The sequence below is a fragment of the Euwallacea fornicatus genome, chromosome 5 (genome assembly GCF_040115645.1).
Source record: "Euwallacea fornicatus isolate EFF26 chromosome 5, ASM4011564v1, whole genome shotgun sequence".
In the NCBI taxonomy this organism is placed as follows: domain Eukaryota; kingdom Metazoa; phylum Arthropoda; class Insecta; order Coleoptera; family Curculionidae; genus Euwallacea; species Euwallacea fornicatus.
In genome coordinates, this window is record NC_089545.1 from 6,125,989 (window position 1) to 6,153,982 (window position 27,994).

Consider the following 27,994-nt stretch of genomic DNA (forward strand, 5'->3'; position numbering starts at 1 on the left):
AATGCCGAAAAAAAACCCTTAAACAGCATTAGATAGATTATGGGTAACATTCTAAAATTTCCTACTTCAACCAATAAAAACGATCATCGCCTGCTTGACTTATACCAAAAATTTTGCAGCACAAGAATGACTACGTTTACACCTTTAAACGTAACTAATAAACTTTTAGAAATAAGCCTAGATTGCTCATTAAATAAAGAGCAAACATTTAAACCTAAATTTTGTTTACCGTTTTGCATCTTTAAACGGCCGTTCAAACAAAATTTCATACAATTGCTCAAACCCTCTGACCCCGACTTGCCAGCACAGACGTAGCCAACCGCGCCGATCGCCTTTAAATCTGGGGAATTTCTAGTAACTTTCGTTTCTTGTCGAGTTGGGTGCGCTGCGAGTCAGAGGATGATAAACGTCAGCTAAATAACACAGTTATGGCGGCCGGGGAGTTGAGTTTTCAAGTGATTCTGGAATATTTCCTCGAGAACGGGGGCAAAGTAAAAAACAGGGATGCAGTGAGGCACTTTAAACGATACCTGACGGATCCCTCTACCAAAGGTGAGTTTTTGCTTACAAATCACAGCCGCAGGCCCCTATAATGGCTGCCCGATTGTTTGTTTTGGTCGGGTTCGTTAGCCTTACCTGTTGGATTTTCGCAATTTTCGGCGATTTTCACTGTGTTTCGCTTAACGTATTGCGTAATCTTCCAAGTATTTTACCAGCCCAAGGTGAAATTTAAGTGGATATTGCAGTACATTAGCCATTATCAACAGTAAGGTGACCATAACCTTTGTTTTCTTCATTGGTCAATTAACATAATTCCTGTACCTATTATTATATTGCGAAACTGCAGAGTGATGGCAATTGATACTACTATTTTGAAGACCTATAAGTTTCTATCGTAGAAATAATTAGGTGCCAATTAGCTGAGTTAGATAAAGGCACATTGCTACACTTCTCGATGATATAGAGATGTCGAGGAAGATGTTGAAGCAATGACAGCTGAGTTTTTAGTTGTAAATATGGTTATTATGAGACAGTTTTTGGTCTACAAATGACTAGTGCATCTTGGTAATGATTTAAGTGTAATTAGATTAAATTATTCAAATTCCATTAAAGTTATCGAGAACATAACTTCCTGGTAACTTGGAAGTTAAAGTTAGACCTTGGATTTTTATTATGGAAACTATGTTTTTGTAAATATTGTCCACAGTCAATCATTTGACTTCAAAGTAGTTGAATTCTTGCATACCAATGCACTCAAATTCTGGATTCCGAAGCTACTGAAACTGATCTAGTTAATTTAAGGGCAGAAAATCAACCATTACTCTTAAATATCTACTAAATTGACTTAATCACTTGTTATTTTTATTTAATGAAGATGACTTAACAAAGACGTTATAAATTGACCAATTTCTTTTTAACTCCAGATGAAAACCGTCGCTGTTTCAAAGAATACGTCAACGCCATTGCCCACACCAAACCCGAGGCTGACGAAAAAGTTCTCGTGCTTAAATCCAAATACCTCCATGCCGCAGACTGCTCTTCCCTCTCTCTAAACACCTCCTCAAGCTCTTTAACTTCCCTCTCAGCTCAAAATGACCCAAGAAACAATGTCGGTTTACCACTACCAACATTCCCTTCTGGCCACATGACCTCTTATGGTAGTACTACATCCCTCAATACGCCTTCACGACAACCACCCCCTTATAGACCTCCTCCTCCAGTTGTTTCACCACTCTCACCTTCTCCCTCTTTGGACAGTATTAGTTTAAGTTCGAGTTCTACATTTGATGAGAAACCCATGGCCCCACCGCGGCAGCACAGGAACAATTCCAGGTGATTTGTGTTTTGAAAACATAGGGGTGCAGGTTTCTAGGTTTATTTTAGATGGGTTTCCGATTTATTAATCCAAATTAGTCCTAGTCAAAAGTCTGTTATCAACTTAAGAAGTATTTCCAGAAAATTCCAAGATTGATAATCTTCTAAAAAATACCATGAAGGAAATTGGGTTAATTTGAGTAAATTGGGATAGGCTAGACATTAATTTAATTCATTTCTATTACAACTCTGTTTTCATGTATATAAAGAATATTAAGAATTATAGTTTTGCTATCACTGGTCACATTCAATCAACAGCGCAGCACTGAAGAGCTTTTTACAGTAGTTGCATTTCGCTGTAGCGCTAGGTTACAATGGTAAACAATATTACGCTGAAGACCTGGAATTTTGAATCTTCAATTTGCATAAGACCAATTTAATCAAAAACTGTCTGTTAAATCAATTATCAAATAAAAAGCAATCGGTGACTTCGAGCTTCACGGGTGTTTTCCATCTTATCGAAATAAAGGTAAGTTTCTTTCACTAGGAGCAATCTTCTAGAAACATCCCCAGGGGATCACAACGAAATCAATGAAAGCCTCAATATGGATAATGTGGAGAAGCAAGGGATGAGTGTGAAGGAGCGCCGAGAGCACTTTGACCGAATGGCGTCAATTGAAGACCCATTGAGTCCCCCCCGTGGACCAAAAAGTGCCGAAAAAGACAGAAGTAAAACGTGGGTATGTGTCAATCACTTAACGTACATTTATCACCATTTTTCTGTCGAAAGTCACCGTCACAATGACGTAAATACGTTTTAGTATAGTTGGCAGTTCGTCAGTCTGAGAACGTTAATAACAAAATTTACACAATACAGGTACCCCGGGGTTCTTATAGTCAGTCATTCGGTTCGTTTAGATTGCTCAAAATTGCAAGTCATTTGACAGGCAATAATTGACAAGAGGTACATTCTTCTTATTATTAATAGTAATTTATTTCAATATTGCGTCCTCCCATTTTGCAAATGAGTCTTTTCTCAATCTCCCGGTAGGCACCCAATAAATTCCGTGTTACACAATGACACCCCCTTAAGCCCTTGAAAAAGTTTTTGAAGACAATGCTGGCGCCTCATAAAAAACCGTATTGGCAGCTCATAGGCCGGGCCCCATAGGGCGAATCCCGCTCAGTATGGTACCTCGGGGGGTACTTAAATAATTGATTTTTATTCTTTTGGGCTTGTTCTGGAACGACCAAATCGATTACGTTTCATTATGAGATTTAAGCGTGTCGTTATTTTGTGCATTTTGTGATCGGTGGATGGTGACTAAGTAAATAATGCGAAAGCAAGATGGCGCCGGTGGAAGGGGCACGTGGGCCTCCACCGAGCTAATTTGTGTTCACAGCGGGGTTAAATAAACACATACAGACATGGTTAAGCGTTCCGATGACTGAGCACATTCTGAACGAACGCATCATTAGTCATTTGGCGAGATACGTTATCTCGGTGACGAGGTGTACTTTTAGCGGTGATTACAACGGACTTCATGCTTATTGAATTCGTTTCGCCATCAGGGCTACAGGGCGAAGTCTCTCGCCTTCTCTGTTTAGAAGTCCGCGAGACGAGTCAGGAGATTCTCAATGGGCCACCCTGTATCGGGGCATGGAAATTCGATATTCAATTAAACCTTTCAGTACCGTACCCGAAGGTACCGTCGAGCGGGCGGCCGAGTGACTGGGCGCCTCTCGAAATCTATTAAGTCGCTTATAAGCAACAAATTTAATAATGACCATGGCGAATGCTATTAAGAACGCTTAGGGAGATTGATCGATCAAGATGTGAGGTCGACGTGGGGCCCTCTGGTAGATCACCCGATGAGTCTGTAAGCCTGCAGCAATAAATTCTGAAAATACTTAATTTTATGTAATAGCCAAAAAGAGAACAAAACGCCGCCGGACCTGAAAGTTATTTTAATTGCGAAAATATTCAAATGCGGCTGCCGCTGAACACGCGACCTAAGAGTGGATATACGCCCTTTGGTCACACCACACACACTTTTGCCGAAATTAATATTTTTTCCATAAAATTGGGGGTTTGGAATTATGTTTATGACAGCAAAATTGTGTGACCAAGTTGGATGTGCCTACTGAGCTCTTTGCGCCACGCCAAACATTATCAGGATGGTCACAAAATAGTGGTTCGTGAGCGTATCACACATGGAGAGGATTTAAGGTACTCAACAATGTTTACATCCGTTGAGAGTTCTGCCGAAAGTGCCATTAGGGCCTGGCAATTTTCGTACTTGTTTCGCTACGAAATAATTGTTTCAGACACATTGCTGCGACTCTTATAGAGCAAGAAATCGCTAATTGAGGTATAGGAGAGATGTAACGCTCGCATAGAGAACTTTTCTTTCCGATGAGTGACATGACATTTGTCATTTCTTCGTTGACATATGTCAAGATTAATTTAATTTGTCTATTACGGTGATTTGTTTTTATGCGAAGTCTCTCCTTGTTTATCTTTTTCCACCCCCACGTCCAGTTGTCGCGGATATCGCGATTATTTACCGCGCGGAATTAGCCGGTCGCAAATTGCACGGGCTATTGGTCTACATGGCCGACTGTCGTCATTTGTTTCCGGCGCGATTTATCGCCTAATTATAGATTGGTCGTGCAAGAGAGAGTCGGACGATTTTATTTACGGCCCCAAAAACAAAAAAAGCCACCTTGTCGACGATATATGTGTGTGTGTTTCGGATGTTCACACTTTTAGCAATAACACTTTATCATACCCGCCTGACCCGCATCTATCATAGGCTCATGATGACTTGTTTTGCTTTGCATGAATTTTTAGCTTCCCCGTTAAATTCCTGCTGGGAGTGAACAAATCACTTGAATTATGTCACATCGGCATCTTCTTAGACGATCACGTCAGTATTTGTGGAAAACTCGAACAAGTGAATGAAGCAACTTCGACTGTCTTAAATTTGCTGTCACTATTGGCATTTTCGTTTCAAATCTTCCTAAGAACACAAACGTCCCATTTCCACCCTTAACACCCGCGTAATACGTGCACCCCTCCACCGGGACAAACAGCCCCCCCGAGGGTCGTTCGCGAAGTCACCAGAATTAAAACCAATCCTCCATTATCAACTTTTCACTGTCATGTGCCATATGAAATAATTAAATTAAAATTTCAAACTACCCCGCTGCTGCTCACGAATGAGATACGATCGGGGCTGATTTAGAATTTTGCTGGTGACGCGGTTTAGTCCACAAGCATATCCTTTCTGTTCCCCCTCTGCACACCCTCTGCAGTTGTTAAAAAAGAATACGACACCTGTTGTGCCAAAATGGAATAACTGAGAAAGCGAGAAATGACAGCAATTTTGCATGAAATAACATTAGAGGTTGTGATTTGTTTTATTTCTTTCTATTTGTTTATGTGTCCTAATGGCTACGTTACGGTAACTAAACTGGAACCGAGTGACAAGTGACAGATTTGATAAATGTTATATCGTCGACAATGTAAAAAAATAATGGAAAGTTTTTTTGTGACACTTGTTGGTAATTCTCTCCCTACGATGGCAGGTAATCCTTATGGTGTTGCAATCAGTGTTGCATTAATGCTTCGACTGATAAGTGACAAATACATCAAATATCGTGTTACAGAATTTTCGCTTGACACTGATATTTGACAGTAGTTCATCTGACACTTATATCAGGTTACAGAGTTGATAAAGGGACCCCCGGCCCCTGACTAAATCCCTGCCATTTCTTTCGGTGGCGGGCAAAGCGGTTAGAATTAATAGCTGTGTAAATACGAGGCGCGACTGCTCATTATTTTAATTCGGACACAGCAATAATAGTGGTGCGCTATTAGCCCGATGGGAATTACGTGTCAAAAATGGCATTTGATATGATTTAAAACGCTCTACGTCACTTGCAACGTTGCGGCGCTTCATTAATTATGACGTTTTTTGAAGGGGATGGTTTTTCTCCCGGGTCAGAAGCCAAAAAGGATGAAATTACCTGCGCGAAAGGTCTCGAAGCGGAACCGCACGATATCAATAAATATGTTGATCAACTCAAATTATGGACTTTATCGCCGGTGTAACACGATACACGTAAATCAACGGGATGTTCTTGGGTTTATTTATCATTTCTATGAGCGGATTAAATCATACACGGTGATCTTGATTCGTTAAGTTTGTTGGACTATTTGTAGAACAATCATCGCGTGAGATTGCCGCTCTGTTGCACCTACAAAAATTGACATTTACGCCAAATCCAACCACACGTAATATGTAATACATTGCTGCATATGTTCTAGGCAATGTCCAATTCACCCGGTATAATAAGTCGCTTTCGCCGAACCGTCTTTAAGTCATAACTCCCATCTTCGATATGATCTTTTAACTGCCCATATTAAACTCGAGTTTAGCTTGTAGCCATATTTTCGCGTTATTTGTAACTGCGTGTCACCATCGGCCTATTGATTTACTCACCTGGCTCTCACTGCGTATGAATGTTGCTCGAGAATTTTTCTGCACCTGAAATAATTAAATAAAGTTGAGACACTGAGTAACGTCGTTACACATTCATACACAGCACCATACTATCATGTAAATAATGCATTATTTGTTAACATTGATTCATTCAGGCGATAACACCGAACTTACTTGATTTGCAGAAGACCGACGACACTGACATGTCAACGACAACTCCGGTAAGTTAAGTTATTAATCCAAGTTTACGTGAATTTTTCATCCATAAACGCGTCCCAAGAAACTCATTAAACATCGCTTAATTTAAACTGAAAGATTAGGATCTGACGCCATAATAATACTTAATGAATTAATTATGCCAAGTACTTTATATGCATAGAGCACCGTCCGATTATTATTAGTATTGGTAGTTTTTGTTCGGGACTATTAAAATGCACTTGTTACGGTGTTGCGCGAGTAATTAGTCGTTTTAATGATGGGTTTTTCATCAATATTCCATGCAAATTAGTAGATGAAACCGCTTGAAAAAGCTAAGAAAACGATATGTAATCTAACGTTTTCCACATACCAATTTACTTTCAGTTTCAAGGAAATTCTTAAAATAAAATCAAACTAAGAGTTACCTCAATTTTGACTTTTTTTTTAGTGGAGGATCGCAAATTTGGCGAAGTTCACTGAACTTTCATGTCAGGTCACGAGTTCCAATGAACGTTGGCCACACTTCAATATCGAATTAGATAATGACGTTGACAGATTCAGCACTCCGTCTCGGTTCGTTAGTGTCACAAATATGGCCGTTGGGGTGACCAGTTGGGTTTTTCAAGATGGTTAAGACTCGGTAGATCGCGCTCATCGAACGGCTCTCCCCGTATGATTAAGGGTGTTCGCTCAAATCTTAAAGCTTACACTGGGCATTTCGGATGAGTGTAGCTGAGTAGTTTTTTTCTATTCACATTTTCGGAAAATGGCTGCATCCCTGACAGCACTGCTTGCGTCATTCTAGCGATGAATTGCCGTATTTATGGCAATTCCGGCATTGGCCCGCGAGCTTGCAAAATTCCAGATTATACCAGACACTCCCTCTCCCCGCCGTAACTCGAGATTTTTTTGAAGCATTTTAATAGGTGCCGTGGAACATGTTTTCGGGTAAAAAAACATTAAGAGTTCGAAACTCGCAGGTTGCCTTCTACGGATTCTGGATCCCCCGTCTCTCTTTCTTTTTCTCTTTCTCTTTTTCTCTCTCTCTCTCTCTCTCTCTCTGAATGAAACTTGAGGGATTTGAACACTTTGCAGGAATTGTTGCAGGACTTCGATAGATTTCGAAAAGGAGCGAATTCACATCAGTGCTCAAATGGTTCGGCTGCACTTTTGACCTACAAAGCTCTGCGTTCCACGTTGAAGCTTTGTCGAAAACAAAATATGTACGGCACAATTAACGAGAATGTAGGCATGCGGTTATTAAATTATGCAAAAACATTTAAATACAACGGCACGAACGTTTCGCTGCTCGGCATATAGACAGATTCCCCGATATCGATAAGGGAACGTTATTAAGAAATTTATTAACGCTGCGGTGGCGCAGGAAGCACGGTATACAAATGAGTTTTTAAACTCGGTTGTTCATATCAGAATCGCGAATAATAATTTATTTTAAATGTTGGTTCGCATGGTACCGCCGCCGGCTATCGATTACCTCATGAGTACGACGACGAAATTAAGCACCAAAAGTAATAAATTCGGCCGAACGAGTCAAGGATGAAGCTGACGTTTGGGCTTAATTTTTATTGAATGCTAATTAACGAATATTTCACTACGCGGGTGATTAGGCGACTATTAGCAGCTTCAGCACGCCACTGCTTCGATAATAATTAATGGAATTAAAACCTGAGCATGTTGTTGACGCATTTATGCATATTTTGCATATTTCTAATTATCTCTGACAGTTCAATAATAGCGGTCACTTTCAGTTGGACCCCAAGAAGTGTCAGGAATGGTACGTTACTGCAAGCAAAGGTGATTGCCAGGAATTACTGAAGCTTGCCCATGATGCCCCTGGCCTGGTGAACAAGAAGGTAAGATGAGTTCCAGGAAGCGGACTTGAACCACCCTCCCGGGGGTGGTTCTTAAGTGGCGTAGAGGGAAATTGGAAACGATGCTAAAAGATCTAGGATATGCTTAATTAAGTACATGTGTTCCCTCTAGGGTTACACCCGTCGTCATTAAGACTGAGACGTATGGGCATGTTTCAAAGTGTTGAAGAAATAGGTTTTATTAATTATTACATGTGTAACTCTCGCTGTGGGAAAACGAGATGAGGATGTTAATCAGTTAATGTCCCCTAAGTGGGTACCTTGGTCTTAATACCCTCTCGATATCGGACCATAAACCCGCCGATTGTATGCAAATCTACGAGGATATCAACGCTAAGCTGCATTCGCAAATGGGATTTGCCCGATTCGCGATCATTTTCATGTTGGTAATGATAGACTGTTTTGTATTTAACCGGCCGACAGCCCCGGGTAAACGGTATTGCATTTCGTTTATACAGCGTCTTCACCGTTCAAATCAGGAACATCTATCTAATGGTTTTATTAATAGCAGGAAATTGCCGGGTTGCAGGAGTAAAAACCGATACGGTTATCGTTCCCGAATGCGAAAATTCGCCTTTAAATCAGGGTGGTCCCCGCTTTGCTGTCGTTTGAACGGTGTGGGATTGGCCATACGGTAAATCACGTGGACGTGAACCAGATTTTCTCCATTTGTTTTTTTGTCCATGTCATTTTGGTCATTTATTAACGCCCCTCGCAATTAATTTGGATTTTTATTTTATTTATTTCCGCGTACGCTAGATTCCCCCGTTAAGTTAATTATATTACCTTTTGGTGTGGTTGTACCGAATTGGATTTTTTTGGGCCACTGTATGTATGTTCCCCATATTTGCGTGAAAATTCAGAGATATGTCTACTAAACATCGAGAAATTTTGAAAACGCACAAGTGCGGGCATGCCGAAGTGGAAATCTGAGAATGGATATAAACAACCCTAAATCAACCTAATTTCCTATTAGGTTGGCCTGGACTTTAGTCGTGTAATAAAGGACTTAAGAATTCAGGCACGTACCCTTGACAGAAGGTCGGCCTGCCGATGGTATTTCATTATAAAAATAATTAAAAAAATTAATATCGAACATTTATGTAAAACAGATCGTGTAGTCTCGTGTCGAGCAAAATCGCAGTCGACAGTGAGCTGTTTAGAATGATTAACGACCGCGAGACACGAATGGACTCTGGTCATTCACAGGGCGCTCCGCAGCTTTTGTTTTTAGGGATCGCGTATAGGGCCGGATCCATACGAAATCTCAGAGGGCAATCGATCAATCTGTCATCGCCGGAGGAATTTTAAAAGGCGTCAAACTAGCCGGATTTGACGTCGTTTGACCGTACTGGCGCCAGCATACCGAAATGACATAAATCTTCTCGACCAACGAAAGTTGACACTCTCGGAGAATGCAAAACCCTTATTAACCGACGAGGTTCAGTTCTAGTTTTCATGATGCGAGTGCTGGCGCCATTAGACCGGGCAGGTGTCAGATTTTAAGGGCCTCAACATCCGTTTCGGGTGCCAATTAAGCGCTACTACACGAGAAATTTTGTATTTTTAATTTTTCCATGTATTATATGGAATAATATACAGGGTATTGCATATTTTCAGACAACCACGAAAAAACCAAAAATTCCACCGAATTCGAATGTGCGAGAGTCTAAAAATTACGTTTTCCAAAACTTGTCATACTACAGCACAATTTCGAATATCTTCGAAACTGTTACAGGCGAAAGGAGGGCCTGAGTGATCACCATGTCGCGTTAGAGGCATAGACATTTTGAGATATCTGGATCGATTCTATAACGTTGTTTCTAACCTAAACGAGTCGAGCAATTTTTTATCTTCACGAGGGGTTTATTTGAATTTTGGTCGATAACAAGCTGGATTTTTGTTTGCTTTCCACGGCAACCCAAAAATATCCGAAAAGGGGGCTGTTTGACATAGAAAGAACATTGATGAGAATTAATGTCGGAGTGTGTGGAAACCTAATTCCAGAGAATTTGGTGGGGTCTAAGGAGTTAAAGCTTGGATACGTTTTTGACGAATGAGTGATACAAAAATGATGAGAAACATAGAAAACAGTCCAGTAGACTAATGATCTGGAAATATAAAAAATTACTGACAATGATGTTCAGTAAAAAAAACATCACTGAGAAAGCTTTCGTGGGTATTACAATGGATTGCACCTCCTTAGTTGGGAAATCTTGAGCTTATATCCAACCGAAATAGGTCTGGCAAACACGGAGGTCCACCTACATAACTGGCTTTTCATATTTAAAAATCGTTCTGTTATGTTGACACTGGCCATTATTTAAAATTATTTTTAAAAGATTGTAATATATGACGGCTTTCCATGCTGTCAACAGAGATTTTGGCTGCAACTGAAACTCATCATTTAGCGCTTATTATAGATGCCAATCACCGCCAGAAAATCGACCCACTAATTGTCTAGACAGCAAAAAATTTGTCCGATCCTACTGAAAGATATACCCTCGTGGGGTGGAGACTGCTTTATCTCTATCCACCCTATCAGTCTGAGACTAAGGTCTTTTCTGACATGTTGCCAATATTGATGAGATTTACTACTAGATACGTCAGTTTTCAAGAGTGTAGAATCACCTTAAGTTTCCAATTTAAACAAGCGTGACCAGAGCAAAAATCCGCAGCGGGGGTCCGTTTCAAAACAAATAAAATATGTTTACTAATGACAGGTCTGAACATCTATCTATAGAAAAAGATATATAACACCAGAGGGGCTAAACTGATTACCATTGTAATGGGCAGGCCCTTTTTTGAAATTTGGCAAGTAATGCAGGGAGCCACATGATTTGTTTCTGGGTTCTTATAGTGCGGGTGCTCATCCCCTTTCGGCTCAACTTACGAACTACCCTTCGCGAACATATTTGCTTACCCACTGACTAATCTTCCGAAAAAGACAGATCACAATCTTTCTACCTGACGTGCTTAAGAGCTTTGTTTGGTATCATGAGAGTCAAGACTTCCGGTCTTTTAAAAATGGCCAGATTACAAATCGTTTTATGTCACCCTGTTGTTCGTTTTGAAAATAGAAACGAGTCAAGGTTCATAATCCCTGGTGGACGTTTTTTCCCCGTCTGGCTGCTGCCGGGTTGGGCCCGCCACCAAGAAAGAAGACAAACGGCCTGTATCCCTCAATGAATTTCCTAAACGCGAGAGGTTATTCAAAATAAAGTGCAGGAGGAAAATATATGACCCGCAGTCACGATTAATACGCATCTAAATCCGTAACGCTGCTCAGACATTGTCGTCTCGAACTGTGTTCCTGAATTCGAACATTTTAAGCACTCATAGCGGCAGCCAAACGAACACCCTGTATTAAATAGAACGCTAAGGTTTTGTGATATATACTGACTGGCGTGACGTAGAAAACAGAACATCCAAAAATAATGATTCGCGGGGATGAGGTAAGCTTTTCGACGTCTCAGGCGCGTTCGATGAATACAAAATCTGGAAGTCTGGACGGCGAAGGTAACAAGTTGGGAAAAATGAAACACATGTGGGCGTGCATTGTCTTGTTGAAAAAGTGGATTAGGGAATTGTGCCTCGTTTGTGAAAAAGAAAGAATGAAACTAATAAACATCCAGTCCTCCTTACAGATTGGCTTCATCACAAAAAGTTTTGATAACTATTTGAGTTCGGAACAGAAAGACGAACGTTGCTTGGACAGCGCAGCATTGAGACCATTATTAAAACAACAAAAAGGTATTTCCCCGTAGATATTCACAAATATTACGCTGTTAAAACCATAGAAACTCGTCCCTCATTCCCATTCTCGACTCAATATGACATCAGGAAATAATTATTTGTCCATTATGGTGGCCATAGAAGCCAAGGGCTCCGCCCCCTTCCTGAAACAATTCACCCCTTTGTCTATTAATATGGCCAAGCAATCAATTAACTGAGTCCCTTTGTCTCGCATGTATATACATGCGAACCTCGCAACTGCAAATAGGTGTACGGGGGATGCAAATTAGGGCAGTATTATTTATTATTGGTGTGGTACAAGTGCGTTCTAAGAAAGGAAAGAAGATTCGCCCCATTGTCTATATAAGAACCGAAGCTTTTTTGTCATTAATTGCCCCTCAATCAGGTGGCATGTCATGGGCGTACGTGCTCGGGCCGTTTTGGGCATTTCAAAGCGGATCCGCGTCTCGTTTTTCAGGAATCCCACAGAAATTACTGTCTCCGAGATGTGTGTGTTATTTCTTTAGGAATTTCTGCGCTAAGATTGAAGGAGCGACATCTAGATTCAAGAATTTGCGTGACAGGGGGGAAGTTATCGGACCTTAAACACAATGTATAGAAAATAACATTTCCACATATTGTAGCAATTTTTTTCTTATCTCGAAGAGAACATCGCGGCAGCGCACGCACTTTGTATAATTATTATGGGAAAAAGTGAGGAGGAAATGCCATCTCTGAGACCATTTGCTACAATTAGTCAACAAGCCGAAAATAAATTCCCGATTTGCATTCATAGAAAAACTTAATAAATCTCGATCTGGTGCTAAGAGATTTTGGATGTAGGACGCTAGCTAAACCAATTTGTCAGCGTACACAAACTTCAAAACATTCCTAGACGTATGGACCCCCTAAACGCTATTTCGATCCTGGGCAGCTGCGTTCCCTAATGCGCTGTCCGATTTGTAATTAAGCGTCAAGAAGTAACGCAAGCAAGGAAATTACAGCCTTAACGATCGCTACCACTTAATCATATTTACTTTTTCGCGAATAATTGCAACACCGCCCCCGATGCTGGCCGAGCGCGGCCGAATCCCTCGTAAATTCTTCTTCGTTGACGTGAAGGGCTGGTCGTCACGCCTCGGCTCGGATCGGCGAACGGTGGCACCTCATTGGTAAGCCGTAAATTAGCGAAATCATAATTGGTTTTTGCCGATGTAATTCAACTTCCTAACGATCGTCGAGGCCTATTTGTTTTTTGACTGATTTATTACGTCTGCTTGGTCAATGAACGTACCAATTAATCCGCGGTGGCAATTAACTTCCCAATCGCTCGGGTTCAGATCGGGGCCGCGGTGCAGCCGAGACAACTGTATCGATAAGGTCACTTTTTCAATCGGAGTTCTGGAACCTTGGGAAGGCAGTTTGTTACCCTACATTTCGTTGCATATATGGGCGTTGCGAGTATAGACTCTAAAGCTGATCGACTTTAGAGACACAATGTCATACTTTCAATTTTAACAAATAAGAAAGTTTACTTTGGAATAATTAAATTTACGCAACTTGGCAACTGCGTAAACTTAAGGTCGGGACTGTCTTGGAAAATTTGACAACGTGGTAAGGGTTTCGTAAGGAGGCTTCACAAAACTGGCCTTTGTAACCGTAGCCTACAGAGAGACCGTAATTCTAATAAAATTCCTGATGGAATTTTCTATGACATAGCAAATGTAGTAGATACAACACTCTTTCAGATTTATATAAGTGACATCACATAGTAATATTTTCCGGCATAAAATTTACTGACGTCCCTTTGCTAGCATTAATAAATTGAACCTTCCAGCCTGTTTTTTTTCCAAAAAATGTCCATATTCAGGACAAATCAAATTTATCGTAAACTTTTGCCCTTCCGCAAGACAGAGTAGAGCGGACATGAATAATTACCAACTGCCCTCCACAAGGACCCACAAATACAAGTCGAACGTCCATGTCGGGAGGCGTACGATCTCTCAATTGCTTCCTCACGACCTCCCCCTTTCCCCCCTCGCTTGATTGCCGGACCTTGTTTAATTATCGGGAGCTTGTCCGAGTCGGCCAGGTGAATTGGGGGTTTTTAAGCCCCAATCCACCCAAAGTCCCTAATTAAAGGGGAACCATGCTAATAAAGGCGGGCAGTCCCGAGGGCTACAACGTCCCCGATTGTGTTTTTTCGGTTCCGTCATTATTCCATTGTTGCGGCTCAAAGTCGAGTCTTGTAGCCCTGGGGTGGCGGGGCTTGTTCCCGAGAAGTTGGCCCCGGGAATTCGCGCTTTCCCCCGCAAACTTGCCGCACAGGACAATATCATTAGTAATGAGCTGAAATCAAAACGGCAAATAAAGCAGATGCGATCAACGGCAGCAGTAACTCGGACTGAGTCGGGTGTCCCTCCCCTCGACAGCTCGGACATATCGGTCCGGCAATCTAATGGGAGTGTAATGAGACGCGCTGTGTGCATAAGATAATTATAGAGCCATTCGCATAATTGCAAACGTTTAATCATGTTGCCCTGTATTAGTTTATAACTGCCCGATGATACGGCAGCCGGGCTCTGCTGAGAGAGTGCCCCCATGTAAGCGATTTCATATTTATTCTTACCGACGTCCAGTAGAATTGATGCCAACTCTTAGTTCTCAGTTCCACTAAATATGTTTAGACAGATTGAGAATCTTCTGCAAAAGAGGCTATGAAAGACACTGGAAATATCTCATGCAAAACAGACACAAAGACCACTTATATGGTGACGCCTGGGGCATATACCATGTTGCAAAGAAATCACCTGCCTCCCGGTCGGCTGGTAGCGAGCCAGATCTCGACGGAAGCGAAAATTTATGGAAAATCGGTTAATTCAATAATTACCTTCGTTAAAAAGCTCAAGCTCGTTTACACGATCGTCTTGCGCGATATGCAAAACCCCAATATCTACATCTAACTTAATGGCAGGAAAATAGCTGCATCGTAGAACGCTTGACCATAAAGTCGGCCATCTGGTGCCTCCCGATTTATCTTAACGAAGTGGACGTCATAACATGGCAATTTACACCTCCCTGCGCCCCTTTAAGTGGCCCACATGTAAATGCGACCAGAAAACATTCGACACGTTGAATGGGGCGCATCCTGTCGTTTTCTACACGCCACTTTTATGGATTTCCGGTGTCTCGAGTGATGGACAAATCAAACCTGAGATTTACATTTTCACTTTATGATTAAGGCATCAGTTTTGTCATATCCGCCATAAAAGTTGCCCCGTTGAGTCGAGGGGGTTTTGGCTGCAATCCAAATCGATCGACGAGAAGCTAAACCCAATTAGAAGGGTTTCGCATTCTTTTAACAATTGCCGGAAAACCTTCGGGACCTCGCACGTCTTAATATTGGACACACTGTATATAGTATTGCGTTTCGTGCATCGTTTCCGTGGTTAGACCGGTGAGCTGGACGCTCGCAAAAAAGACTGTAGAGTTTTTTGACCGTTTGGAAGCCACTATGCCGTCGTTATTGTTCGAAATATTACCGGTGGCGCCATGAACTTTATTTCTCCTTTTGCGGTCAAATGGCGGTTGTGAGCTTCCCCCGACCCGTATAAAAAAAATGCCCTTTTTACACTTTAAGAAGTGAGTCCTTCGGGACACCCTGAATGCATTTAAAGTGCACATCACCAAGGGATATTACACTGGGACAATTAATGAGGGACAGTCTCGGTCTTTTGTTCCAACTCCAAGCAGTTGACGCGCTTCGAATAACTACAAGCAAAACCTCTTACTGATCGGAACGGTGTTAAATTAGGGCCTGGTAAAAGAGATGGGGTATATTTAATGTTGACTTAAAGCAGTGTCGCAAATTCAAACTCATTATTATCATATTATGTATAATGGCGATCGTTAGCTATGAAGCTTTCGATGAAAACGCCATACAAATTGTTAACAAAATGTTAACAAGGGTTTACTGTTGTATATTTGAATGCGAAATTTTGCATACTTGTGTAATTGGCCGGTCGAAGTTATCGAATAAATAAGCGATCTGCCAATTAAATTTAACAAGACACGTCATTTATGCGACCATTTTGATGGGTAGCCGAGCTCCCGGGGGTCTTTATGTCTTTATTTTTCCAGGATCGTTAATGGAGACGCAGCGATGAGGATTTAGGCTCAAAGAGGGCTCGAACTTTCAGCATTTTTACTAAATTATGTAAAACGGCCATTGTCTGACGCTTTTAATAGAAACAAGCTGAAAAATCGGCCTCGGTATGCATGAAAATAGCTCGGACATGAAAAAGGAAGGTCCGCATCGAATAAATCAGAATGCATACAGTTGTGTGTCTATTAAATGCTTTCGCACGGTCACATTCTAATAGGAACTTCCCCATTATCCCCCGTGGTGGGTGACTGCGAGACTGTGAGCGTCGCCTGATTTTATCGGGCACAAAAATTGATACCGGGTTTTAATAATAGAAGTAGTTTGATAAATGTGCACTGATACAGATATAACCTAAATGTGACCAGCGACAGCCGCAATTCTGCTCAACTTAACGAGGTTTTGAAAATTGGCCAGGGAATAACCTAATCAGGAAAATGCAAACGAATGCAAAGCGTATTCGTAAAACATTAATTTGTGGAGCGATAATAATTAAAATGCGAGCAAAACGTTACATGTGTCGGGTGGCACTTATTAAATTTTACCTGGGTTGTTACAGTTTAATACTTTTCGGCACGTATTCCTAATAACTTATTATGATTTAGTGAGACGACGAAAAATAAACCAACCAGACGACAAACAATGGTGACGATGAAAAAATACGACATCGATCGCTGTCCACGACTACATCCGACTAAGCGCCTTGGAATTTGTTCTAATTTACGAAACTCCCGTTTCGTAAACCGCATTATAGAAAAATAAAAAAAATAAAAAACAAAAAAAAAACACCCATGTCGGCCAACAAAAAGGTTAGAAAATCTTGCTAATACATTTTTTGTTGCACGCGGGGACAACACCACCTATTAGATTTCGCTTTCATGTCCGCGGAGAGGAATTTTTTGAAGTTTGATCAGGTGTACAGGTCACGCAGTAGGACTCCCTGATGAAAACACGCGAAACAAAAACAAGGGTTAAAATACTCTCATATGTACAATGTCGAAATATTTTTAACGAGACATGGTCCCGCTAAATCTCCGAACATCCAATTCGACACGGTGTCGCGCATAAATTTGGAAAAAATAAATCGCCCCCCATTCTGGCGCTGACATTCATTGGACGCGTCTTTTTGTGTCGTCGAGTGGGCCCCAGCTTATAAATTGCCACTCGGTATAGAGTGGCGGCCAATTTGGTACCCCCGAATAAATGCAGGGGACGTTTGGGGTAGTTTTACGATGTGTGCGTCCTCTGGCCGACGCGGGGCTGCGCCCGGCGTCTTCGCGGACATTCAAACTTTTCGAAACCGCAATTCCGATCGAGAACGCGCGTCGTGGCACCCAAAATCGAGTACAAAAACGATTCTGCGAACAACTTCTGTCACCGGAATTTTAAAAATTCATTTCAGGCGCAGCTGGCGCCACCTATCAGCTAAACCGAAACAGATATTTGAAATTAATTTATCGTAACTAAAAACTGTAAGATTTATTACCAATTTACAAATTTAATAAAATACTCCGACACCTTGTACAATTGTTTTTCGTGCAACCCGTGATAGATCCCGTTTGGGTAGTTGCGCCAGATCTCGAAATGAATGCGGTAGAGCGCGTAAAAACCATCAATTTGACAGTTTTTGCAAATGGAGTTTAGAAATCGTGAAACTCGGCTAGTGTCGAACTTTGGACAACGTTTGACAGGTGTCGCTCAGATAGTTTCCCTCATTGTTCTGAACGTCCTGTGTCTCTTAGCGCAATTTCTGTCCTGTTTTGTGCCTGTAATCTGGCTTCGTTTGGGTACTTGTTGTATGTAAAAATCGCGTCTTCTGCCTAAAATAATGGCGGAATAAACGCGATGGGACAGTTATAAGCCGTGCGAGTGATCGATGCGCCCTACACCGGCCTCGGGTACAAGCTCTCTTGCTGTCGCATTTTTTCGCACTCCGAATCCCCCCGGCGACATGCAAATGCACTTAGGGAGCGACGTGACGTCACGCGGTGCATGCGAACTTATGCAACACGTGCGACGGCTCTCACACAATCCCCGAAACGATCAACAGAACGCGAGATCGGCCCGCTAATCCAGAAATAGTCAAAAATGCGCCTGGAAAAAACGACCGAAATATTTGTCTAAACATCTGTAGGGCATAAAAATAAAAAATCGGTTTTCCTTCGCGCGATAAAATTCCAGGCATCCGAATATATCACTGGGATAATAACACTCCCGAACAGATGCAAGTGGGATAATATCTCAATGCGATCTTATGGGGCAGTACCACGTAACTGAAGCTCTAATTATAGGTAGTCTTGAAGACAAAGCCCCTCAAACTAGGTTTTAAAGCCGATGTGTGTAGTAAGAGTAAGAGGAATGTGGTCATCTAGGCCCCTTGGAGCCCCATTGTCATTTAAATCGAATTGAATGTGCATTATTCGTAAACGTATTCGGAGGAAACGTCAGTTCTCGCCGTTGATATTTACCAGTCCCTCTCATCATCAGACATCAAATCGGATTAATTTAACTTATTTCTACGTCACGCTACCTACACTTTTTTGCTCTATAAAGTTACAAGCGAATTTCTTAAATTTCACTCAAGCTGACAGCGTCTCTGTGCCCTAAATTGCAGTTTCACTGAGTCTAAAACTTCACGCACATTTTCAGAGATTACACAAACATTTCCACCCCGTTAGCATAATTTCCCGGTTCCGACACGTTCGGCATTGAGACTGCTGATATTGTCGCAAAATAGTGAGGATAATTAGTGCAAAAGCCCGAAAATTTCTGCAACCTGTTGATGTAGGTATCAGAACCAACGCACAACTGAGGTACTATAATATCGAGACCTACGAAAAACTATAGAATTTCGTCAAACACGAACCGTTCACATTTCGATTCGATATATACGAAGAATAGTAATGTAATTTACACTTGAAATGTTTCTCTTTTAAACTTGAGGAATGGCGTACTGAATGCAAATTGCAGGGAGAGAAGTTGGTATCTAGTGGGATTGAGAGCTCACGAAATATTTATTGACCGTGAAGTCTCAGGATTCCACCTCGGTCTACACACATTTAGTAAGCCAGCCAACGAAATTGAACTACCAAAGTGCCCTGTGAACATAACATTTCTTCTACATGGACCGTACAAAATACGCAAAACAGATACCCAAAAAAACTTTGGAAAATATTCACGTTTATATTCGGCGTTTAAAAAACTGTAATTTTTGTATGGAGCAAAGTTGGATCAAATCAAGGAACTAGAAGGTCTGGATGTAGCGTTATTCCTTTTGGCGAATGATCCATGTCTACAAAATCGGAAGAAACAACATCACCATCTCGTCATACTTTATATTCGTTTATTGCGCCGGCGCTTGTTACATGTCTGACGACAAAATGGCGTCGTAAGAGCACATACCATTAAAAAAAATTAGACCAATCTTCAGTCAGCAATCAATGGTAGGGTTTGTATACGTCGTTTGGGGACACCCTGTATGCTACTACAAAAGTCTCTTCCGTTCACGAGACTCCCACTTTTGCCTACTGCTTTACCCGAACTAAAGTGTTACATGGTGTCCCCCCGGAGTAAAGACGATGTATATTTTCGGGCCGTCAAGAGTGTCACGAGGCATTGAATTATTTTTTCGAAAAGCCGGCTGACGGGCGCGTACCGGATGATTAAAATATTTCGATGAAGGCGGGCGACAAGAGATTAATCTGCCGCTAAATATATAAATTGCTCTTGGGAATTCGGGTATTTACAAACACACTTACGCCCATTTGGACTTTTGACAATCCTCTTTTTGTCGTTGTTAATTAGCGTCTCCCCATACGTACGTATACTTAAAATTCATCGGGTACTGCCAACGCCACGTGCGGTGTGTGTACCAACAGATGTCAGATTAATAAAAGCACTAATTTAAATCGACTGTATTCGTATGGGAATGACGTGCCGAGGATATCATTCGAGACTTTTAATTGGAACCCGGCAGCTGACCGGAGTTATTATTTTTTTGCCTCGCGTGTCGCTGGTACCCTCCAAGTTTTGTGAAACGGGCAGAGTGTTCCCTCTGAGATTTTTTTGTCCCCGGGTGAATTTATATTCAAGACTAATGACGGCGATTTATCCTGCTCGGTACCGCGTGGTACCCGAACTAGTGCGAGATAAGAGCCCACCTATAAAAAATGCCTTTAACGCCGTAAGAAAACCAGGTTTTTACCACTATCCGCACAAGAGATCTAGATAGAGATAAGACAAGGCGACTCTACGTGTGTGGTACCGGGCAGAGGATTATACGTAGTCTTAAGTCGGGATTGTCAGCAGAGTTGAGTCATGTTACAGGAGGATTTTAGGAAAAGTCAACCAAATAACTAAGTCCCACTCAACTTGAAGCCCTAATCGAAGAGAATTCGCATATGCTCAAATAGGAAAAGAACCTATAACCTTTGACGAACTTCATGGGTTAACGCGATCCACCAAGAAATAAGCAAATCCTCCGGAATTTTCACAAATTTTAATTAAAGATGTTCTGTTCAAAGTATTCGGTCCTCAAAGTAACGTCTCCGCATGACCCAGAAATTACCAATAATTACGTCCTCAAACTACAATGTTTAAATTTCCTGTTCTTCTTCCTAGGCCTCGAGTTCCCATTCATTCTCTCGAATCATTACAACCACAAAATGGAACCCCAATTTATTATTGTCGGTCCACTTGTTCCAAGTGGGTGTGACACCCAGGGCACAGACGTGGCGCCACCGCGAAAGAGACCCTCGGTGGTACCGTGGCGTGGGTGCGACGAGGACAGACCTACCAGTGATATATGTACGATGGGCGTTTGCGACGTCAATTATACTCATTTACACCCTTAGGGCGAGACATTCCTCCGAATTAACGAGAGATTTTGTTTATGGCGCAGCACCAGATTCTTCTGATGGTATAAGTCCTGGGTAATGCACCGATGGGTTATTACGGAGGGCATTTACGACATGGTGGGTAATGGATCAATTTCGCGTTGATTAAAGGCCGCGACCGGCGGAAGGAGAACGAAAGGGTTCTTATATATCGGGTATTATTCGGTACCCGGCCTGATGTACTTGGAAAGATTGAACAATTATCGGACAGCGATTTGAAGAATTCGAAGAGTGGTATCGAAAGGCTGAAGTGTATAGAATTCTTATTTGAAAGTACAGGGCGTTGCACGCTTGTGACCCAGATCCCTCAAGGGATGAATTTAAAGAAGTTGACCGAAATGAAGAAGTTTCTAGAATTTTAGGATCTACACGAAAACGGAGGTGCGAAATTGCGTGCACATCGTGGATACCATCAATATTACCCAATTAGGACTTGTGAATCAGTGAATCTCAGATCGAGCTGTGCGAGATTCGTTTCGATGACTCAGATGAGCAATATTTCAAGATGAAGCCAAAAAAGGCCGAAACTTCTTCATTAAAATGTTCAGTCAAGCAGCTCCCATGAAAATTGCTGTAGCCGATACAGCACGTCTTCCATTAACAGCATAATTTTACTTGAAAACATGCGCAATTATCAGAAATTGATTATACGAGTTTGATATACACAGGGACTACTAAAAATATAGAAAATCGTCCCGGTATAAGGAAATTAAGGCCTGCCTAATAATAGGCCTCCTTTGGACTGCCAATATTAAAGGTTATCAAGTGTCTTAATGGCTCGGCACGGCCTCGTAAATTTCGGGGCTGGTATTTGGCACCTGAATTACGAGTGACAAGAACGGCTCGTAGTTTATTAGAAAACCCATTACTTCAGTCGAAATGCGCGTAATTTTTAGTGACGTTAACGTTTTCCCGCCTCAAAACAGATGTCGCGAAGATGTTTATGGTGGTACTTCCTCGAATGAATCTGGAACGCATAATGGGGGTGCTGGGCGGCGGTACCCGCGGGGACACTGGCGACAGACCGCAGATTAAGATCGTGAATATCGCATCCGAAAGCACGCTCGACTACCGTATATAAATTTCGCGGCATCTTCGCTTTGATTTGTTCCGTGGCAATTAGCGATGGGAAATCGCTCTTGGGTGGTACCGCAGCTCTCTATTAGCCTCGGAAAAAAAAAATCGAATTTATAAGCCGGTAAATCCCCCTCGCCTAAATCAATCAGATTTGAAGCGTTCATCCGCCTAAATACCTTGGACGAGTACGAACACATGTATCTTCGACTTCAACACCTCTTAAAACTTATTTTCGACCGCTCTGCTTGTCAGGAGCGGATTAATTTCGAACGTGTTATTCTGGATAGGCGAAAACAGCTGCGAATTCGGTTTCCAGGATACACGTCCCTTTCTAAGCTCACTCGCGACTAACACGCTTTAGGCGGTTTTTGCCAAACGTCTAATTCCCAATTTTTATTTCAGGACCCATTTACGGTGAGTGTTTATTTGTGAACCGCGCCCCCCTCCCGCCCCTCCCCATCGCAATCGTCGTGCGGTGTATCATCGTTCATCATCTGCTAATTCATCGTTTGCTGCGTTCACTTAAAACTGACCAAACACCTTTTTATTATCACCCTTATCTGATGGGTTGGTTCAGCTTGCCGGAGCAGTCACGCAACAATCGCACAAACGATGATATTGAGGAAATTAGTAGGTATGGGTGGGTCTAAATGGTACCTGAAGGGGGTTCTCTCCTGTGGCGGACCTGACGGAGAAAGCTATAGTTCGGAATCTATCTAATCGCCTTTTAGACCTCTTTAGAATTGTGAAAATTGCCGAGTGTGACTGAAAAACGGGGGCGTACCATACGCCTAACTTGAATGTCTAGTGCGAATTGAAAGCTCACTCAAATTGAAGGATTTTCGAGAATTGATTAGTTGTCTACATTTAATATTTAGCACTATTCAAACAGTCTGCGTAGGGTTTTTCGACGCGGATCAGCGGTGCGCAAAGCGACGCGTCCGACCTGGAGCCACCTTCGAATTTCTACTAATTGAACATTCTTTCCGTTCCATGTCCGATCCCGCTCGCTGCCTTGGACGCTCGTTCTGGAACCGCATGGACACAGGCCGTAAGTATTGGCATTTTTCAGTTTTTTTTACCGATTTTAAGTAGTCGAATAAGAGAGAAGTTGAGCGAGTCACAGTTTCTCTGGCAACATTACGATGATCGCCCATTACATATTTAAAGAAAAGTCGCCGGACTCGCCACAGGAACGCACTTTCTCCCCATAAAGCGACAATATTCCGGGGACACGCTGTTCGTTTTAGGACCGCACGCTGGCCCCACGGGGGCCCCTTTTCTTAAAAACCTGGGCTTCCTCTTATCAGATCGCAGCGTGCGTTGACAATTTCGGGTGGCGTGCTTTACTTCGTGGCTCTCCTCTATAAGCTAAACGCCCCCATTACCTCTAACCTGAGATAACCCCAAAGGGGCTTTGTTTGCTTTTAGCCCTTTTATCATTGAGATGTGTAAAACGAGCCGCTGGCGGTAATACCGAGTGGTATTCCTATAATCGCAGTAATAATACACCTGCCCGAGTTATTAGCCGAGAGGGATATTTAAGGGGAAGCGTTTTTCTTATCGAAAGAAGCTATTTCAGATCGGATTTAGATAGGTGGTTTAACATATTATGACATGTTATGGACGGGCGGTATACGGAAGCTTCGAGGATGGCTGCATTTTTTTCACCCCGCCATACCACATTTCTGTTACATCACTGGGGCATATTCGGTGCCATTTCTAAGATTCAATCTCCTAATGCAAACAATAATATAGTACATAAAGTATAGTAATTTATCAGCTTAAAATCATGAGACGCACGAAATCTCCATAGGCGTACGACAAGATTTTTTTTAAATATCTAAATCCTCGAACAAGTCGAACAGAATATTGTTGTATTTGTCTATCCCTTTGAAACTGCTGTAATGTCTTGGGGTTTATACTAAATAGTGCGAATTTGAGGTAGATTTTGGAGTACCGAAGCTCTGAGAACAACCGAAAGTACGGGGGGTTATAGTGAAGCGCAACTTGATTCACATTTGGCACTTCATAAATTGGAGGTGATTATTCTTATAGTTTCAAACGACCCGCGATCTTAAACTTTCGGTGGACTCAGACACTGCTTGAAGCTAATGTGATATTTTTCTTTTTTCATGACCTGGTGCTGCTGCCACTGGAACCTCCTACAGTACGTAAGTATTCCCAATTTGCCTAACAAATGAAATTGAGCAGTTTACGTGGTAAAAACTCGGGACAAAAATGGCCTAATTCACCACGATATAACGCAGGCAAAGGGCTGTATTCCTCCTCCAAAAAGTCTCATTACCAAGTCAAATTGCTGGCAATTTTCGAGAGCAAAATTCGAACTGACACCTCCAAGGTGTTAATTTCGGGTATCGATGGCGAGCTATCGGCGCTTATCGTTCTTATAGATCTTAAGAACCCGGCTACAGGAAGTTATACGTTCTGAACTGTCCCATTTTTTTAAATTGGTGTCTCTTATCGATCCGGTTATCGAAGACCAATTAGGACTGTTTTTTGTACGAGTTTTAATGGTTGTTCCGAGGATTTTCCCCGTGCATCTGCCTGTGAAGAGTTAATTTGTATTTTTGGAGAGAGAGAAGCTGCCTCTATGACCACCACAAATCATAAACTCGCTTTTTGGCTTTTGTCTTAGGTAATTTAAACATCAGATAGTACGGGTGTTCGCCGCGGGGTGCGCTACGGGCCCGAAATAAAAAAGAATCCAAAATATGTGGGCTTACGATGGCGATCGCCGCATAAGATAGCGCTTGTATCAGATAAGGCCAACATGGGAACGGACGCGACATAAATACATAAATTCGGTCGGACGGCCGATGTAAATAATGTTTTGCAAATTGTCGCATGGGGACAAGGCCTTCGGGGGTTTATGGGGACCCCTTGCCCGTGTGAAGGTGTATTTGCTTCCGGTAGTCGCTGGTCAAAACTCATTAAAGCAGCATTAAAGTTATCAAAATCGCCCTTATTTCATGGTTTCACTTGACTTGAATTCAAGGCCAGTCGAAGACTTACAACTTGCTACCATTCCAGACTGTTCTGCATTGGGGTGCGAAATACGGAAACGAAGACATAATCAAGATTTTCGCGGGAACTTACAAGGTGGACGTCAATGGGAGAACCGTAAGTTTGCCCTAAACTTGACACAGAAAAACCCTAATACTGACTTTTTCCATGCAATGCGCGGGATCCTTCTTCGCCTAGAACGGGGTGAGTAATGCACAAGAACCACGTGAGAAATTGTGTTCTTTATAACCCTACCGCCGACAAAATGTTTCTAATTCCTGACGTGAGTGGAAACGATAAAATTTTTGACGGAATCCGCTTTGGTACACATGAGAGCTTCTTTAGAGCTACTAAACTAATACTAAAAACTACATAATGGCTTGTTTTCAAAAAGGTCTTTTGATATTATAATTTTCCTCGAAAGGCCGGCTCACAGACCTGTTAATAAGGCCACCTAAATACGGTTTAAACCAGGACCGCACTTCCCTTTTTTAGGTGTTTGACAAATATTACCTACATGACACGAATCCTGAAGATACCGGCCTGATGCCGGTGACCGGTAGCAGGTCCTTATCAGAATCCGAAAAAAGTGACAGGTCGAAGAAAGGCGGCGTTGCCAACGTATGAATAATAAGCCGAGCAACGCACTCTGAAGAATACCAACGAAGATCAGATGTCAGGCAGCGGATTAAGTTTTAAATATTTCGACCAGATAACAAAGCTCGTTAACGGTCTGGTGCCTCCTTTTCTCGAGATATTCTCGAGAAAGATGAATAATAAATAATATGCACGTTACACGAGTTATTACTGGCTAATTTATGTCGGCGGTGGCTCCGTTAATTGCTAGTCATTACACGCGCATTCGTTTTGATAAACATTTTTATGGGAACATGTGAACAAGGCTTAATACGTGGGTTCAATTGCAGGGTTATACTCCGCTCCATATAGCCGCCCAGTACGATCACAAGGAGGCGTTCAATCTTCTGGTTAAAGTTTACCGTAAGTTTCATTCGCCATTGTCAAGAATCTTTGATGAGGAAGCCAAAAATTTTATAAGAATTTTTAGTTTTCCCACAAAAATTCTTTCTTTCTCCTAAACTAAAGGTATAATTCCACATCTCTACAAATGTGACTGCAACAACAGCAGTTAACTCTTTAGGGGCCTCTTTGGCTCTCCCAATCCGTCATTTTCGCTCCATGTAAGTCCCTTCCTCATCGCAAAATGGCCCATCCTCTTTATGAAGGAGAGTATCCTATCCCATTCAAGTCTGAAGTTTCTTTCGGAGGAGAAAGACACCCCCGGGAACCTTGTGCCTAAGACGTGCCCTCATACTGTACATGTAGGATTCCTTGAGCAAATGAATTAATTCCAGATGCGGACATCAATATTCGCGATTACAGCGGCCGTACCGCAGATTACTACTTCTTGTCCAAGGAACGGAAAGAGAACAACACCGTCCCTCTTCGTAGTGAGTATGAAAAAGGCTCCTCGCATGATCGCACTGGTAGAAAATCCAAGACCCTTCGTAGTAAAAAATCACAAATCGTCATTGGGTCTCCTGAGGCCCTCTTCGGGAATTATCCTACTTATCCCGGTGCTTCTAAGTAGAATATGTCGAGATGCATGCAAAAATAGGTGCTTTTGGGGTGCATGTTAATATCTTCTATCACATAGTATTATCATTAATCACCGCTGATGAGTATTATAAGCATACTATAGACTGTAGTTTAGTTCAGTAAAGACATGCTTTTAACCTTTAATTCTATATATATTTTTGTATATATTTTATTTGTATAAATTTTATAGTTTGCATGTTGGCTTTTAAATGTTAAATAAACATTGTTGTTTGACCAATTTTGTATGATTTTTCAGAGATTAAAGGCAGGAAAAAGCAATCAGGTAATCAAATCTTTATAATATAAAAAAAAAACTTTCACCACTATGTCAAGAATTCTATGAAGTTACCATTAAACATTTCTTCACTAAATGGTGACTGTTAATATTCTCTTCCACAGATAAAGATCTAGGGTTTCTTCGCATAGGCTCTCTTAATGTTAGAGTGAAAAAGACCACTGAAGCCTTCAGCAATTTTCTAGGGGTGGGAAATAGTGGCAATGTCACCCCTAGTGATTCCCAAATTCAGAAGGTTCATAAAGGGTGGGGATCTGCCGACAATGTCAATAAAGTACGTATTTTCGATGTAGTCTCACTCTTCTCTATGGAGTGACGATTCTAGGAGGCAGCAATGGCGGCACCCAAAGGCTATGTGGTGCGCAAAAAAAGCAAAAGAACCGCAGACACAGGGGTGGGGAGCACCCCCTCAACGCCGAAAACTCCGGTCAAGAACTATTCGTCCATCAGCTTGCCTCTGGCCAATCAATTACAGGACTCGGACTCTGACAGCGCTGCCGGATTTGACTCGAATTGGAAAAATTAACGACAAGGGTGAAGTGAAAGGGGTTCAATGGAAACTTTTGTATGTTATTTGTAAAGTTTAGACTTGTTTGCAGTCTACTTATGTTAAGTTTAGTGGATCAGCCTAAGTTTAAACTCTATATCGAGTTTAAAGTTGAGATATCAATGGACTATAATACTGTTTGTGGCTGTCCCTGAGTCGTTCTATATAGATTTATGTTTTTATATGTTTTTAAGTGCATTATAGAAATATTTTATATGCTTTGTAG

At 41.8% G+C, this 27,994-nt stretch overlaps 2 protein-coding genes across 2 annotated transcripts in view; one reads left to right on the top strand and one right to left on the bottom strand.

The window, feature by feature from the left end:
* The window catches only part of LOC136339528 (homeobox protein caupolican-like), a 38,697-nt gene extending 32,356 nt beyond the window's left edge, over window positions 1-6,341 (bottom strand). Inside the window, exon 1 of the mRNA XM_066282866.1 lies at window positions 6,324-6,341. The gene's annotated coding sequence lies outside the window, so the exon portion shown is untranslated. The remainder of the gene's footprint in view (window positions 1-6,323) is intronic.
* Window positions 378-27,989, top strand: sowah (sosondowah). The gene is made up of 13 exons (XM_066282869.1): window positions 378-552; window positions 1,425-1,833; window positions 2,363-2,555; window positions 6,509-6,544; window positions 8,291-8,395; window positions 22,685-22,702; window positions 25,337-25,426; window positions 25,508-25,513; window positions 26,236-26,308; window positions 26,683-26,778; window positions 27,183-27,209; window positions 27,326-27,495; window positions 27,547-27,989. The coding sequence occupies exons 1-13, from the start codon at window positions 429-431 to the stop codon at window positions 27,745-27,747; spliced, it is 1,548 nt and encodes a 515-aa protein (XP_066138966.1). The 5' UTR covers window positions 378-428; the 3' UTR covers window positions 27,748-27,989.
* Window positions 27,990-27,994: the final 5 nt, after the last annotated feature.